The sequence below is a fragment of the Phaseolus vulgaris genome, chromosome 4, assembly GCF_051622355.1.
Source record: "Phaseolus vulgaris cultivar YP4 chromosome 4, ASM5162235v1, whole genome shotgun sequence".
NCBI classification, from domain to species: Eukaryota; Viridiplantae; Streptophyta; class Magnoliopsida; order Fabales; family Fabaceae; genus Phaseolus; species Phaseolus vulgaris.
This window is the reverse complement of record NC_143501.1, coordinates 2,057,968-2,076,008: the sequence shown is the minus strand read 5'-3', so window position 1 is coordinate 2,076,008 and position 18,041 is coordinate 2,057,968. Positions and strand designations below refer to the sequence as shown.

Below are 18,041 nucleotides of genomic sequence, written 5' to 3'. Positions count from 1 at the left end.
TAAATTAAAAGTGTAGCTAGATGAATTGAATGGAGTAGGTTTAGATTATAGATTTTGAGATTGATTAAAAAGTGTAGACATCTTTGATTAAAATTAGGGTTAGGGTTAGGTTTGTGTGGCAAATAGGGATGTGTTGAGATGGGTTAGGCCCACATCGAATTTGTTTGTTTGTGGATTTTCTTGTGTCCACTCAAATCCGCGTAGATAGAAAGCAACTTCTATACCTAGCATAGCTGTGATCACAAACCCAAATTTTTTTTAACAAATATCATATTTATAAATATATATAATTAACATATTTTGACTATTAATTATTTTTCAAGTTAAATTTGGATTTTGCATAGACGGATAGATAAAATAACATTTATAAATAAATAAAGTAAAAAATTCAAGATTTTAATATTGAAATTGAAATAGATGAATTTTTTAAAATATTATATAATAACAAAAGACTCTGCAAAAAGAGAATCAAACAATTTAGTTAAATTATTGTGTTGGAAAATGTTCTAAAGAGGTAGCTATTATAAAATTAAGAAAGCAATGTACTTTAAGTTTGTATTTTTCAGTCAAAGGTAGTTAATATCTTGAAAAAAAATGTGAATTTAGTACGTTTGAATTTTTAGTGGAAAGATCATGTGTTCTTAAAGAATATTAAATTGGAATTAATTTATTAAAATTTTGCAAGTTTAATGAAAAATAAAACTATATTTCGAATAAATAAATAAAACAAAATTATGTTTCCAATAAAATGATTGTATTTTTATCGTTATATACTTGGATTATAAATAATAATTTTATTTTGTGTATTGAAAATTTAAAATAAACTATTAAAAATATGATTTTACATTAATGACATTTTTGGTAACGGTTTTAAATTTAAAAAAAAACGTTGCATCAACTTTTAAACTTATAACATAAAAATTAAATAATAAAGAGATGAAACTGAACTAAATGAATAAATAATTATATATATATAATTTAACCCTTTCTTTTGTAAGATTTGATGGTACATAATGGTAAAATATTAAAAAAATTATGAAATTTCTAAAATAACCATATAAATGTAAAAGACTTTATATTAAAAAATGAATTACCTTATTTAATCATATAATACTTTTTCTGATATTTTTATAATATTATTTTTATTTTATCACATCAATCATCCTTGTCACTTCTCTTTATTATAATGCCAATTGTATGAATTTATATTATAACTATTAAAAAAATATATATCTATACCTTCTCTTTAAATAAATGACAAAGTTTTTTTTATATTATCATTCTATTTATAATAAAAATGATGATTTCATATAGATATTTACAATATAATATGTGTAATTTTAACTTTTAGTGTCTTACTTTTTTTTTAAGGCTCTAAATTAAAAGTTAAATCGTAGAAAAATAAAATTCTCATTACGTCAACGCACTTATGTGATTGTTGATATGACTTAGAATATATAAGTTAACAATTATTTGTTTCAAAAAAATAATGAAATGTAAATTTACTTTTTAAATTATTTTGTCTAAAATATATTTTAAACCCTAGAATATAGATCAAATTTGTATTTAAACAACTACTTAAAATTAATTTTTTAATTTCTCAAATTTAAAAGTATGTTTTCAGCTTCCAAATTTATTTTTGATTTTCAAAATTGATGTGATTGGAAGTTTATTGATGTAAATAACATGTTATTTAACTTTTAAGCAATTTTAAAATAGTATTTGAAATATCTTTTTACTTTTATTTTTTTAATTCATCTTCTCTTTTTTTAACAATCATAAAGGGTGATTGTTATTACAACACAAGTATCTAATCCCTTTCTTATATTCTACTTTCTTTATTAATTGTTTGCTATATTGTAATGAATAAAATTTTCTCTTAAGATTTTATTTTAAGATTAAAGTATAATGGTTGTGATTAGAATGTGTAAATATGATGTTTTTTTTTAGATTTGAGTGGTTAAAAATCATGAAACATTTTATTTTAAAATATTTTTCAGTAATTTAAAATTTGGAAATTTGAAATTGTGATAAATGAAATTTCTAAAAGTGTTATAAAAGATATTTTAGTGACTTAAATCTATTTTATATATACGTTATGGGCCAGTTTTATACTTTTTTTCATCCTTGAAATTTTTTTTCCCCACGAAGAAGATGAATGAAGCAAAACTTTTACATTTAATTTTAAATTAGAGATGTTAAATATATTTTTTTAATTTGATGGACTAAAAAATAATTTTAAATTTGAAGGCTAAAAAATTAATTTTAAATTTATAGACTAAATTACTTTTAAATTTGGAGAACTAAAATAAATTTTGGCCTAAATTGGAATGATTAAAAGGATGTTTTAGTACAAAATTAAAAAAAAAAAATTCTTAAGAGTATTTTAGTTACATTTTAATACGAATATCATTAACCACGTGAACAACAATTGTAACGTAAAGAGACAAAAAAAAATATTCACAAAACCCAGAAACTAAAAAACCCATTTTTAATTTAAAAAACTATAAATAATAGCCAAATTTAAAATACTAAAACATATTTAAACTTATTCTAAACACACTAGAAAAAAAAAAACCTTTAATCATAGTGTATTACTATAAGAAACTCATTTTTTTACTAAAAAACGTTAGAAAAAATAATAATATTGTCCTCAAAATCTTTTCACATTCATATTGGTGAATTTAGTTGTATATCTTATTAAGATTTATTTGTGTATGAAAATCTTCAAAACAGTAAACTCCCACTGAACAGAAACATGTGAGCAACAATTATGATATTTGCACCAATTTGATCAATTTGATTTTGGTCCACTTTATGCTATTTGCACCACCGTTCATATGATCGTATAGTATAGTATTTTTATACTTTAACAGTACATGGCAGAAATATTGGTCACGTGTCCCAGGTGGACCAACCAGAACACAACATTTCAGATAGTTAACTTTGAAAAAGACAAAAGCAACAGAGAATCCGATGCTAACGGTTGATTTCTGTTGGATATTCTCCAACTTCAACGTTAACCAGCCACACTCTTTTCTCCTTCACGGTTTCATAACCATGATAATCTTATATATATACCATGGAAAATCTAACATGGACTCTTAAAGAAACGCAGAGTTGTTGCCTCTGTCTCTTGGAACTCTAAACTGACACACACACTTAATAATATTATAGTGAAAGATAGCCAACAAAGTAAGCTAACTCCTTTTTTCATTGGACTCAATAGGTACTTGTTTCTTTCTTATTCCTCATGCTTTTTTCTCCTTGGAAACTGCAAATCTCATCCATTTTTCTGAAGGGTCTTTTTGTGTTGCAAAAGGGTTCACAAAGATCACTCTTTTATGTAATATATCTCTTTTGCTTGCATATGGTGGGTGGAATAGAGATGGAAACTGAAGTCTTTTTCTGGTTTTTTGTTGCAGTAAGCCAACACAGATGCCGCTGAATATATTTCAGGACAGAGATGGATTGCCAAGGATTATATTGACTGAGCCAAAAGGTTCCTCAGCTGAGGTTGGTTTCACCTTTTGTGTTTTTATTGTAACTATGATCTAAAGAGTCTATTTTGTTGTAGGAAAATGGGATTTTCCCTTCATGGTATTTTATGCTCATGTTTGATAGGTTGGTTATGAATTTTGTAGCTTATTATCAACTTTAGAAATTAGATACAAGTTATAGAAGCTCTAAATTGGCAATACTTTCTGAAGATATTTGAGAGTATTGTTTAAACTCTGGACTTACTAATGATCATCTGATGCAGTCAATGCTAAATCTTAGAATTTTTGAGTAAAGATGCTACAATCCTTGTCATTTGAGTAAAGTGTAAAATGGTATTCAACACTATTGGATCAAGATCAATATAGTTTTAAATAAATCAGCCATGGTTTGCAATATTGATCTTATATGGAAGTGGTAATTTCACTTATAAACAGTTTATAACTGTTTGAAATATATGATTTCAGGTGCTTCTGTATGGAGGGCAGATTGTTTCTTGGAAGAATCACAGGAAGGAAGAACTTCTGTTTATGAGCAGTAAGGTAAAAAAGAATAGTTTAAACTTCAAGTAAAACCAAGTTTTTTTACATTGTCAACAAATTAGAAATCATTCAAAATATATGTTTTATTAAATTAAAACAAAGATTAACATTTGTATCATAGTAACAGTATATGATCAGATGACAATGGCCTTCTAAATAAGTTTTACTTGATATTTAATCGATAATGTATATAAACATGTCCTTTCAAAAATCCATAGTTATTTTAATATTAAAAACATTTATAAGAATCACTACAATACAATGATATGCAAAATTAGTTCTTGAAGTTGAATTCATGTTTCTCTATTTTATTGCCAGCCTTGAATCGTGTTTGAAGATCAAATTTCTTCTTAATTCTCATTATTGTCTTTTGCTTAATTTTACTTGAAATTTCTTACAAGAAAATAAGGATGTGAGAATGAGTTTCATGCATTCTTTTGAATGTTGTTTCCTTTACTTGCAATAGATTTATGCATTGTCAATGCAAATGGTGATTTTCTATTGAACAGGCTAACTGGAAACAGCATAAAGCAATCAAAGGAGGAATATCAGCTTGCTTTGCACGGGTTAGTTTCATTTCATCACACTGGTGGTGAAAACATATTTGATTTCTGTTGCTGGAGTCCAACATTTTTAATACTATTTCTGTTTCAGTTTGGTGATCTTGGTTCACTTGAACAACATGGATTTGCAAGAAACAGGATGTGGTCATTGGATAGGGATCCTTCACCTCTTCCTCCCTTGGACAATCAGTCATCTGTGGATCTAATATTGAAGTCAACAAAAGTTGACTTAAAGACACCCCATAGGTACATATATATGGATTCAATCAATCTGTGTTTGTGCTCATAAGAAATCATCTGTGTTTGTGCTTATAAGAAATGAAGTGCAGTTGAATCATCCACGTCGACTAGAGATAAAAACATTTCATAGTATATAACTGATACAAATCTCACCTTATAAGTCGATTTTACAAGTTCGAGTGTTTCCTCTGCTTTTGCATATCTAAATGTCTAACTTCTGTTGCTGCTTCTGCAGCTTTGAGTTCCGGCTTCGCATCTCTCTCAATGCTGACAAGCTAATTCTTATTCCACGAGTCAGAAACACAGATAACAAAGCTTTTTCTTTCTCCTTTGCACTACGCAACTATTTATCTGGATCAGATATTAGGTGTGCATCTTTACATATAGATTAACTGCTTTTTGTTCTGATATGATGCCTAGATTGTTCCATTTCATCATTGCTGTCTTCTAGAATGATCTTGCTTAACTATGACTCTAAGAGAGATTGAATGAATTTGCAGTGAAGTGCGCATTGAGGGATTGGAGACACTTGATTTCTTTGACAATCTGATGAACAGATCACGATTCACAGAACAGGCAGATGCACTTACATTTGATGGTGAGGTATAATATCATCTTCTGCTCATTTCGTTCAGTTGATTGGAGGCGTCTTCCAGGCTAACAAAATTGACATTACAAGCTAATCTTTCTCATAAATTTTCTCATTTCTGGAATATATGTAATAGATACCAAATCATGTTTTCAAGTGGTCTCTAAGGACATGTGTGGTTTACCTTTTGTAGATTGACAGAGTGTACTTGCACAGCCCAAATAAAATTGCCATCATAGACCATGAGAAGAAAAGAACTTTTGTACTCCAGAAGAAAGGAATGCCAGATGCAGGTAGTTAGTTTTGCATGGCATTGTATCTATTTAGCATTCACATGTACACTTTTTTGTTCTTTTAATCTACATTTGATACAAATAAGAAAATAAGTCAGTATTTCTCATCTGTTGTAATTATGAGACTGCAGTGGTATGGAATCCCTGGGCTAAGAAGGCCAAGGCTATCCCTGATTTGGGAGATGATGATTACAAGATCATGATATGTATGAGTTCTGCAGCTATTGAAACCCCTGTTCTCTTGAAGCCCTCAGAAGAGTGGATGGGATATCAGGAACTCTCTACTGTTTCATCAAGCTATTGCAGTGGACAATTGGATCCTCGCAAGGTTCTTTATGGCTTTCATTGACTTGATCAATGCAGTTAGTGGAGATTTGTGGCCCTTAGTTACCTAGTTGGGTGCATGCACATGCACTACTTTGTCCACATAGTGGCTTTCATAGACTTACACTATCCTAATGACTGGATGAATGTGATGCTGATAACACAGCAAAAAGGCTTCAGCAATATGGACATCTATTTTTGCCACTTTACAATAATTGAGAGATGCCTCTTCTTATTCAGTTGCTTGGTGCCATGGCAATTCTTACAATATTATTCATCGGATCCAGGGTTGAAATGCTTACCAATTTTTGCAATGTGTCTGTGAAGTTCCAATGAAACTTTCTGCTTAGAAACAAGATTATGTTACGAACATGTCTTTATTGAGCAATGACAAGACAGCACAGAAACAACTTTTTGTTTTTGAATCCTTGTCAAGACAATCTACTCCTAGATACAATGTAGGCCATTACCATGCCCTGAAGTTCACGATCAACCTTCCTGACTTTCTCGGCCATCACTGAACTTTATGAAAAAGGAAGATGGAACATTTTCATTTTTGTTTGGAAAATCTACAAATTTTATGTCCTGTGATTATGAACATATTATTGTACTGTACTACTTCATCTCTCCATGTAAACACTAATAAGATCTAGTAGTTCGGAGGTAATATGATGGAATTATAAAAATGAACTACAATCTCACAGGAAACAGTTAATTTTAGGGTTTGGAAGTTGCTATAAAAGATTATGATATCCTAGTTGAGTTATTTTTGTGCTTGGTCCAATATTGAACTTTGTGTCACTAACATAACTTTCCTGGAATATAGAAAATAATTTTAGCATACATAGTAACTCCTAAGAACATACAAATTGTACAACAGAATTCTCATCTAAATATATTAGAAGAATAAAAATATTGTCCTCTAAATTATTTCTCACAAATTGCATACGTTTACAGTACAAAATAGAACAAAGAAAATGAAGAGACAACTTAATCACCCTGAATATGGCAAAAGAAAATGAAGAGACAATTTAAATCACCCTGAATATGGCAAAATAAACCAGCAATAAACAGGTCCTCGACGAATCATAATTTAAAATCCAACTTTGGAATATAAGCACTGATCCGTTCTCCAAATTTTGAGTTAGACTGTACAATTCAACATAAAATGTATAAAGTGAGGCAGAGATAAAAATCTATTATTCCTCGTCTTCAGCACCGCCAGCAGCCCCTGCATCATCTCCAATGCCTTCAAGTAGTTTGTCAACGTCCTCTCCCAACTCCAACAATCTAGCACTAAGTTTGTCTACCTTGCTTTGTTCTTGCCCGAGGCATACAAGCAGATCATTCAGTTCACCCTCGCTCTCCTTCTGAGCTTCTTCCCTAGCTTCAGACTTTATTGCTTCCACATCTGGGAATGTTGAGTGCCCTTCTTTCTTCAGTGCTTTCACTTCATTCTCCAGTTGCAAGTTAGATTGCTCAAGACTATTATAGGCATCAGACAGACTCCTTAGATCGGCTTCCATCTTTCCAGCTAAATTCCGATAATGTATTGCCTCTGATTCAACTTTGGCCCTTTCTTCCTTGAGCTTCTCCAATCTTTGAGATGCTTCTTGGAGATCTCTACGGAGTGTCTCTATTTGGATTCTGTCTGAGGCCCCACCCACTCTTTGCTCGGGCTGCAAAGTACTGCCTGTCTTTGCCAGGTCCTCAGCCAGAGTAGCATTTCGATGAACAACATCCTGAGATGATGACATGAAAAACTAATCACCAAATCATATACATAGAGCGGCAAGTGCATAGCCTCCTGCATCCTACATACTTCCTATTGTAATGAGATGTCACTTTTATTCAAGACGGGAACATGTCAAAGTAATAATTAACATACCAAGGTATTATTAGTCCATAATTATGGATTAATGTGAAAACCATCATAAAACTTACTAACTGAACAAATTCACAAAGATATAAGCCGGCTCCAGTATATAGTAGTAAGCAAATAACAAGAATGTTCTTGGTAATATTATTATGTGCATACCGTTTAAAAATAATTCCAGAATCTCATTTTAAGAAAATGGAATTTGAAGGTTTATTTTAGTACATTCAACCTACACCTTCCTAATTGAAGTCAGGTAGAGTACCTAAAAAAACAGATTCATGACTCACCTGTATCTCAGAGCACTGTTTCTCAACAAAAGCCTTCAGCCGTTTTATGTATTCACCGTCACTTTCACCACTCCTCTGCTCTAATTCTGCTGGCACTACTGCCACCTTCGTTTTTGGACGACTAAAGACCTCCACAATCTGTTCTCTAATATCTGCCTCTAAACTTTTGACAAGGTTCACAAAGTTGGAATCCAAGATTGAAGAGAGAATTGGATGGTCCAAATTTTTCTTTTCTGACAAATCATTTTCATCTACATCTTCAATATCTACCATGCTAGATGCTGAAGATCTAGTGAATGATTGGTAGGTCAGGGATGACTTCACACTGACAAAAATTGAACTTTTCTGCATCTCATCAAATTTTAAAAAGTATGAGCTAAGCCCAATTTTCTGACTTATTGCATCTACAATGGCAAACGCATCTTTTCCACTGTCAGTGGATTTGTTATATATCACGCATTCACCCAAGACAACTGCCGCAAAACCCCTTATACACACTGTTTCAGACAAATTTGATACCAGCTCAAGAAGATAAGTAAGGTGGGGGCGTGCATCTAGGAAGCAGTTCACTGCACTGGGGCAGTCTGCTAGCCAGGTAATCAGTAATTTCAAGATAATGGCCTGAACATAAGAATTTTCTGATGTACTAGACTTTCCAACTTGCGATTTCATGGAAGAAGCAATAGCCAAATATTTCACCATTCGATGCATTAGCGGCTCTGGAGCTCCTAAAGATTGCATGGGTGCTGCCTCAATTTCAATTCGTAAAACCTGCAACTACTCTCGTAAGATTTCTCAAAAACTTCCTTTTAAATATCACTTCATACATACATAAATGTGGAAAAACCAACATCTAGCCCAAATAAACGTTTGGGGTAGAACATGCCACAAACTTCTGAATAACAAATCATACATGCATAAAATGCATTTACAAATTGAATGTATGCATTCAACAATCTACCTAATATTTATATGCTAATGAATAAAACCTGTTAATTTCTCAATTTTCAATAAGCTATGGCATGTCAAATAGATTATCAAATTTTAACACTTACGGTTTAGTTTATTTGTATAATTCCTTTTACTCTTTAGTCATCTAATCTTGCTATATTATATAATGATAACTTCTCTCTATAAATTTAGTCCTGAATGCATAACAAATTATCAACTGCAATATTTAAAATAATTATAGAAGTTCCTAAGTGTAGGATCTCTATGGTTTAGATAATTTTCTCCTCTCTTTTCACTTGATAGAGCAAAAGCAAATTTTGGGGGTTTTGGGGAACTTGAATTTAGAGGATAGCCAAAAAATCAGTGAGTGTACTTCAGCTGATGTACTAGAAACACACACACATATGAAAAGATGAGAACAAGTACGATACAAGAAAAAGGCTGCAACCTATGACTCTTAACTCTAAAATTAGATACATCCAAAAGAGGAACCTTTATAAAAGCTATACAAGAAATAATAAACAAATATTTAACACTCCCCCTCAAGTTGGAGCATATAAATTGTATGCATCAGACTTGGAACATATAAATTGAATTATCAACCCTTTTAAAGACTTAGTTAGAATGTTTGCAGGTTGATCATCAGAGCTAATAAATTCAATACTAAGTTCCTTGGACGACAACTTCTCCCTAACAAAATGGCAATCGATCTTTGTTTGGTTCGCTAATGAGATATTGAATCGAGATCAATATGAAGCACGGTTTGATTATACAACTCCGTCGGCTTAATTTTACAAAATTTCAACACTCATGAAGGAGTTGTTTAGTCCACACAAGTTCATAAGGGGTCAAGGCCATAGATCTATATTTAGCTTCCGCACTAGATCAGACAACAACACTTTGTTTCTTACTCTTCCAAGGGATAATGTTCTCTCTGATGAATACACGATATCCTACGGTGGATCTCCTATCGCTGGGATATTCAACCCAATTTGCATCACAATACCCAAGCATTCGAGTATTTCCCTTGTCCTCGTAGAACAACCCTTGTCCTAGAGCCTTTTTGACATATTTGAGAATGTGAAGCGCAAAAAATATAAACAATCATTTAATAGGGAAGAAGAAATTGTATACCAAATGCCCGTGTAGGAACTTGCCTTTATAGGTTCTATAATAATAGTGAATCCATATATTATAATTTTATCATGTTATGATTGAGTACTTTGATTCTTTATGATGATTTGTTTAGCTATAAAACTCATTATTTATGCATAAAGATTAAATCCGATGGACTGAAGTCCTCAACTCTGTCATAACAAGTAGCAAAATATAGCTCAAAATATAGTAAGTGGGAAACATTGGCATACCCTTTCCTTGCATTGGAGATTGTCCTTCAATATATGAGATAAAACACTAGCAGCTCGGCAAGAAGTCTACATTTTTAATATAATGTCAGATAATTATCATGTTAAAATGTCACAACAATTGACTTCCATTGTATAAATAAAAATGCCATAGTTTATTAGAATTTCCACCCAATGGCATTAGCACGCAATGCAAAATATAATTTGAAATAGACACAAATTTCAAATAGGTAGTCGAATACATATCACATACCTCAAGATCACCATTTTCACCCAAAGTAAGACTCTGTAATAGCATGCTGAAAAGGAACAGTCAACAATCTTTAATCTGACTGAAGATAGCACATTATCAAAAGGCAAGGGAGTCATTAATGCACCACCAACAAAACAAACCTGCCAAAAGACATACTGACATCCTCCTCAAGGAATGCATGATTCGCTGAATATGGCTGTGGAATTAATGTAGACGCCAACATAGATTGACCATCAGCATTTTTCTGTTTTAGATAAGATTAATCAAGGGAGGAGCAGAAACCATAAGTATGTAGTGAAAAGCAAACACACATCAGTCAAAATTTATTAACTGGTGGGATGTGGTGAAGAGGAATTTTGTAAGCGATAAATCAAGAAAGAAGTATGCACAACCAACCTCACAAAAGCTTTTGAACATATAATCAGCAGCAAGGAACTCTTGCATGTTAGATGTTCTCAAAAGGATTCTAAGTATAGAGTTCAGAGCAGGTTCAACTTGGGGCTCCTCTCCGAGAACTTTGCTTGCAAGAAGGTCCCGATTCTTTGAATCTCCAACAATCAAATCACCAATACATTGCATTGCCTGAGAAAAATAGCAAAATATAAAACCAAGCACCCTTTGTACTTCTTCACAACACAGAAAAAATTCTCACAAACTAAGCATTTCAAGAACAAAAAAATAACAATGCCACAACTAAAATGGAAATGGAACTACTACTACAACAAAAAAAGAAAATGCTCTTTGAAAACTACATGTGAATCAAAAGTGAGGTGGATGCATCATGCATAGACCGTTTAGTAACTCTACACTCCAAGTTCAACTGATTCTTTGACAACAATACTAGTTTTTTGCTTAATTTTACAAATGTCTCTTGAACAACAACTTCTATTGCCAAATATAAGCATAATATAATTTTCTCATTACTTACAACATCTAATCAATATACAACCACATCTAGATGTCACAAGTAATGTAAGGAATGAAAGATAATGAAAGCATGAAGAAAAATTCTAGTCTGTGTTAGTGTTTGAACATTATTTACTACAGATTTTTTATGTTAGAAATAAATACATCAGAGCATTGTTGTGAAAAAGGCAGGTTGTCTTACCGCACAGCGAATGGCAACAGGTACCCATTGGCTTTCAACACCTAATATTAACAAATGTTCCAATACCTTTTTCTACAACAAATCCACAAAACCACAGAATAAGATCACCAGATTGCTATTTTATGCAAGCATCACAAGACTAAGTTCATGACAAACCTGAACCAGAGTAGTTTTATTTGCCTGTTTATTCATATCTTTCCCAGGATCAGACTCAGAACCTCCCTTTAGTAACAATTTAATGGTTTCTAATGCACTTAGAAGATTGATTGTCTACTGGCATGGTATTTATAAAAAAGAGTTAGCTATAAGGGTTCACCAATAGCATGAACTAAAGTGAAAAATTGAAAGAATCTAACCTTTTGTTGATTAAAAGTGAAACTACTTCCTCTCAGCTTTAAAATCAATATCAATGAGTCAAGACCTACAGTCTCTCTTAGTAGCACCTGAACCATACAGAGTTGAAATTAGAACCAGGTTTAGCACTGGATAAACACAGTAGAACGAACAAACCTGATTGGATGAATTGCTACGTAGCAAATTGTTCAACAACTCAAGACAATCCTGCACAGCAACATAAGAATAACTATCCAGACCAAAAGCTATATAAAGCTTCACCATGCTCAAAATATATTACATGAATAAGAACTATATTTATCTAAAAAGGCCTTGGTCAACATTGGGAGGGAATTTCAGTGCCTTGTACAAACAAGACAAGATGACAAATAATACAATTTTGACTACATTTCGTTTTTGCATATTTTTGTTTTTTTTCATGTTTTAATTTACCATATCTAAATCTGAAAATGTGGTTACCCAAAAAAGAATCTGAAAATGGGTTATCAAAAAAAGAATCTGAAAATGTAATCAAGTGATGGTAACAAAAAAAAAAGTCCATAAAAATTATTTTGAGCAATGGCTTTCAAACACTATTGTTGAAAATCCCACATTGACTAGGTATATAGCCAAATTATAGTATCTAAGTGGATGCAAACTTCATTTTACAAACCAATTTTGTGAGATTGAGTTAGAGTTAAAGTCCACTTTTTAAAATGGTATCAAAACTTATCCAAACAAGTTTTTTTGGGCCTATCAAGTCAGTATCAGATTACCTACAAATATCCAATCCCATGCTCGAGATACTCCATCCTTGGATTAAAGGGGTGTGTTAGAGACCTTACATTGACTAAGGATATGGTCAAACTATAGTATATAAATAGGTTAAAATCTCACCTTACAAGTCAGTTTTATGAGGTTGAATTAGACTTATAGTCCACTTTCTAAGAACTATTGACTCTCACAATATTTAGAAGCAGGAGCATGTATGCTCACTCACTCTTTATATGTATATGAAAAAAGGATTTTACCAAAAGAAAAAAATACAAGTACATGTTCGTAATCATTGACAACTTGCTTCGAGTAGACCATAATCGTGCATTAATATCATTCATCATGTAGGTTATACAGCAAATTAAATAAAGTATCGTCATGGTAATCATTTATTACCTGTACTACAACACCACCATCAGAATTTCCCTCTTCTCTTACGATACTGAAAATCTTCTCAAATGCACCTTCAAAGACGACAATCTTTTGAATCTCCTATAATCATTAAATTCATTTAGATGACACACAACAACTACTCAATAAAACAAGTTTTAAAAGGAAAAATTTGAAGTGGAGATAAAAGTACGATTAGAGCAAAAAAAGTTACCTCAGCTTCGCGGGTCAGATGAGTGAGAAGCAATAATGCCTCGTTCCTTATTACCTGGAAGGTAAACCTTTGTCATTTTCCCAGTATAAACAATAGTCCCAGGTATCAATATTCTCAAACAGAATTAGCCCCTTTGGGGCTTTCTCTTAAAAAAATATTAGTGAACAAAACTTATCAGATGATTTCCAACAGTATATATTGAGAATTTAAACAAACAGATTGCACCATCAATTAATTACCGGTGAATATGTTAAACAAATATATTTAGTACATGAGACAAAAGACAACAATTCATTCTGAAAAGGTTACTAAAATTACTAGAACTTTGAAGTCTTGTACCTCACGATCCATAAGCATGTCCATTAGTCGAGTTATACCGCGAGGGATGGTCAATATTGCTTCTTGTAACCTGAAGAGGAAGCCAGCAAGGGTACAGTGAGCTAGATGATTTATCAGTTCTGAGATTAAACCAAAATGGAAGCTATAAAGCCAATACCTCTGTGGAGAATTGGTGAGAAGGGCAGTCAAAATTTGCAAAGTGTAATACCGTACATAGAAATCATCCTCTTCCTATCAAGGTACACTCGAAAGAAAAAATAAATAAGACAATATTTTAATTTATATACATATGCCCAGAAATGAAGGAAACTTTCAGTGATATAACTGAGAGTACGTCCTTGATTCTAGTAAAGAAATTCTTACCAACAAACTTAAGAGAAGCGAGATACAGTCTGCTTCTCTAGAAAGTAAATCAGTGTTCATCAAAGCTGGCTGAACTTCATTACTTGATCCTTTTGCATGATTAATAGGCGTCAATGCACTTACAAGAGTTTCCAGGGCACCGCGAACCTGTTGGAATACACTTTGCAATTAACACATTGTTGGGACTTGATATATTAAAAGCAAATGTTACAAACCTAAAGGGAAAAAATCCCTCTAAAATATGAAGGACTGATAGAGAAACAAAGAACGGTAGAAAGACTAACAGTTTTGATTCAACAACCATAATCAAGAACCTTCACAATCTAACTGAACTGTATCCATCATTAATGAGATTAGCACAGCCAGTACATGATACCACAACAAAGTAAGTTGTCTATAAGAGTACTGCATCGGCAATATAAATATATATATATATATATAATATAATATAATATACCTTCAAATATGAAAAATCCTAGAAAAAATAAAACAAATGCTAGAGCTCAAGAGAATATCATAGAACCCTTGTGTAGGCTGACTAAAATAAATTTCAGTACATTGATTCATAGAAGTGTCCACAATTCAGTTAAGTGAAGAAGCTCTATGCTAAATACAAAAGTATGAGCCCAGAAACTCCTTTACATATGACAGATGAATTTGACATTTGACCATAATACCAATTTGGTACATAAAATGATAGTCCTGAAGTAAAGACTTCAGAATTTAATAATTGAACTATTGAATAACAAGATCACACTTTCACTTTTATAGTTTTCTTTTTTTACATTTTTTCATGTTGTCCTCTTTACAGAAGTGGACTTCATGATCTGGATCCTTTAGTACCAAAAAGAAACAGAAAAAACAATTAGACAATAAAAATGATAAGGAAGAAGTTGTGTCACCATCTCAACATCATCGCGTTCTTCCTTTAAGACACTTAGCATTATAGGAAAGCCTGAAAAAATATCAAACATATTAAACCAGGGGAGAGGGTGAAAAAACTAAAACTGGTTGAGAGATAGGACGTACCCATTGCCCCAAATGCTAACTGGAAAGGTTGACTTTCTGAGACAACACCCTGAAGCTCAGCAATAGCATTTCTCCTGTCATCTGGTAATTTACCATTGCTTATCCGGTCAAGCAAGCGCTCAACATATCTATTCAAATAAGACAAAGAAAATGTACATCACACTAAGTATAAGGCACTCCGTATAATAGTTAGTTAAAAAACAAACAGACTGCTAAAAAGATATTCATCATTATGATAATTGAAAACTATAAAATAAATTCAAGAGACAGAGTTTCTTATTTTAAATAGTCAGAAATGATATATTTAACCTAAAGAAAACTAAAAGGAAGGCAGCAGATACAAGTCAACTAGCAATGAACTTTGATTTCAACGAACAATAATGTGGATCAAGCAGCAAGGATCAATGATACCCATCTAAAAAAACGTCTATAATCCATAATAATAATCAGTTTTTTTTTTTTTTTATAAAAAGGTGAATATTCTTCAGGACCCCTTACTCAGCAGAAGCAAGTTACTTTACTAGTAAGCAAAGGAACCGATCAACAAACAGAACATGATACTAGCAGAAAATCTCCAATTACATTTGTTCAAGAACGCCGCATGAAACAGACATGAAGAGCTGTGCATAACACAGCAAAACAGTTTTTAGAACATTTACAAAAAAAAAATACCTATCTTCGTTTGAAGAGTTCTCGTTGCCAACAAGAAGCCCAACAACCCCCTGCACAATAATTACCAAACTAATTCATTTCTAAACAGAGATAAATCAACATTAGCTCGGGTTGCACGCTGTCGTTATCTCGAGCTACAAAATTTGCAAATTCAAAAGAGTACTCAAGATCAAATCATACCTTGTAACCAGACATCAAATCCATCCTCATAGATCACAAAATGGCGCAGAATCCTTGAACAAAAACAAATTTAAAAGGCAACAAATCCAATTCAATTCACAGTTATCACAATCGGAAACAATTGGCTCATTGAGATTGCAAATTGTGGGAATTGAGAACCCTAAAAGTGATAGTGAGAGAAGAAATGTACCGAAGCTAAGAATTGGTGATTTCTTTTACCGCAATTCAACATCAAAGCCACAGACACATGACGATGCAGATTTCTTATTTTGTATTTTTTTTTGTCTATTATTGGTTTGGGTTTCATTATGGGCCGTTTCTGGAAAATAAATCAATCCATGCAAATTTCTTCCTCCACCTCCATAGTTTCTTCCTACCCCACCTTAAATTTTAAGATTCCAAAATTACCCTTGAGTAAAAGATGTAGGATTTTTTTTTTTCATTTTCAAATTTTATAATCCATACACTTTTTGAGCTCTAAAATTTAAAATATAAAATTGTATTTTCATTTTTAGAGTTTTAAATTCAAATACTAGAATTGAAAAAGAATTTTTTGAGTTCAAAAATTATTTTCAGATTATAGAATATAAAACACAATTTTGTATTCTGAATTTTAAAGTTTAGAATGAATTTTTGAACCTAAAAAATTCAATTTCACTCTATAATTCAGAAGGTATGAATATAAAAAAAAGATGTGATAATAAAAGACAAAATTAACATTTCACGTGTTCTATGTTTCGGCACGTGAATTAGCTAAAGATTACTTTTATATTAGATTACTTTTATATAGTTAACCAAAAGGGTGTTTTAGTCTTTTTAGCTGCAGCAACAGAGTTGCATGAATAGTTATGGTGTTGCAGAAATTAATTTCTTAATTTTGAAACACTTATTGTAGGCAATTACTTTTTGTACCTTCATAACTTCTTCTTATATTCTATATTTTAATTGATACATTAAGTAATTCATGTTGGTTAGCATAATTAAGAGTATGGTGAAGTTCAAAAAAAATAAAAAAAATTAGAGGAGAATAAATCGAAATATATAACATTTTTTTAAATTTTATTGATGGTGTAGTTTGAAACACATTATTTTTTTACTAGATTGTGTAATCCATTAAATTTATCCAACTCAGATGTGTTTCAAATTGAAGGGTTTATAATTATAACATTGATTCTACCATCCAAAAAATTTATAAATCATTCAATCTAAAAATACAAACAACAAAAAACATAAAATAAATAAATAAATAAAATACATACCTTAACCGAGAAAAAGAAAGTTAGCATAGTGATACCTAATATGAAAGCATTTTATAAAAAAAAACAAAGAAAAAGAAAGAAAAGTGGAAAATAGAAGCAGGAACAATAGACTGTTTCTTCCTGCACCTCCATATGTTCTTTTGTCACGCCATACAAAATGTGAAAATACATTTTTATCCTTTTTGTACCACCTCCACAGAGTACCTTCCGGATTATATAATCCAAATACGTATTTGAAAAAGAACTTCCAGATTACATAATACGAAAGTTAAAAAAAAACTTTCATATTATATAATTCATAAACTAATCATACATCTAAAAAAAGGCTTTCAGATTATGTAATTCGGAAGCTAATTACGAATTTAAAAAAATACTTTCAGATTACGTAATCCAAAATATTACAGAGAAATATTTTTAGAAATATGAACATTTTTGGAAATGAGAGAAGAACATATAGAGGTGCAGGAAAAAACAGTCGGAACAATAACAACTAAGAAACCCAAGAAAGGGAAGAAACAACTTTCTTTCTTCAGAATGGGGTGTTTAAAGTAAGAAAATACGATAGGTTAAATTGTATATATTCTAATAAGGATACTT

The 18,041-nt window shown here is 31.6% G+C and overlaps 2 protein-coding genes across 5 annotated transcripts; one reads left to right on the top strand and one right to left on the bottom strand.

Annotated features, from left to right (window-relative positions):
• Window positions 1-2,969: 2,969 nt before the first annotated feature.
• LOC137836659 (putative glucose-6-phosphate 1-epimerase) lies at window positions 2,970-6,288 on the top strand. Of its 2 annotated transcripts, none has more exons than XM_068645338.2 (9): window positions 2,970-3,229; window positions 3,426-3,516; window positions 3,966-4,040; window positions 4,550-4,606; window positions 4,695-4,849; window positions 5,079-5,210; window positions 5,344-5,446; window positions 5,626-5,725; window positions 5,857-6,288. In XM_068645338.2, the coding sequence occupies exons 2-9, from the start codon at window positions 3,439-3,441 to the stop codon at window positions 6,072-6,074; spliced, it is 918 nt and encodes a 305-aa protein (XP_068501439.1). In that variant the 5' UTR covers window positions 2,970-3,229; window positions 3,426-3,438; the 3' UTR covers window positions 6,075-6,288. The 2 variants fall into 2 exon arrangements, with proteins under 2 accessions (XP_068501439.1, XP_068501440.1); XM_068645339.2 differs by having other exon boundaries at window positions 3,225-3,346.
• Window positions 6,289-6,947: 659 nt separating this feature from the next.
• On the bottom strand, window positions 6,948-16,483 carry GC6 (golgin Putative 6). Of its 3 annotated transcripts, XM_068645334.2 has the most exons (20): window positions 16,376-16,483; window positions 16,186-16,238; window positions 16,006-16,055; window positions 15,334-15,461; window positions 15,207-15,259; window positions 14,305-14,451; window positions 14,099-14,172; window positions 13,942-14,011; window positions 13,603-13,656; window positions 13,395-13,490; window positions 12,402-12,452; window positions 12,248-12,334; window positions 12,048-12,161; window positions 11,892-11,963; window positions 11,180-11,365; window positions 10,924-11,027; window positions 10,784-10,829; window positions 10,534-10,599; window positions 8,216-8,986; window positions 6,948-7,791 (listed from the first exon to the last, which is right to left on the bottom strand). In XM_068645334.2, exons 2-20 carry the CDS (start codon window positions 16,213-16,215, stop codon window positions 7,249-7,251), a joined length of 2,742 nt encoding a protein of 913 aa, XP_068501435.2. In that variant the 5' UTR covers window positions 16,216-16,238; window positions 16,376-16,483; the 3' UTR covers window positions 6,948-7,248. The 3 variants fall into 3 exon arrangements, with proteins under 3 accessions (XP_068501435.2, XP_068501437.2, XP_090158028.1); XM_068645336.2 differs by lacking the exon at window positions 16,376-16,483 and having other exon boundaries at window positions 16,186-16,342; XM_090301902.1 differs by lacking the exons at window positions 12,402-12,452; window positions 13,395-13,490; window positions 13,603-13,656; ... (6 more) ...; window positions 16,186-16,238; window positions 16,376-16,483 and having other exon boundaries at window positions 12,048-12,164.
• Between the last annotated feature and the right edge of the window lie 1,558 nt (window positions 16,484-18,041).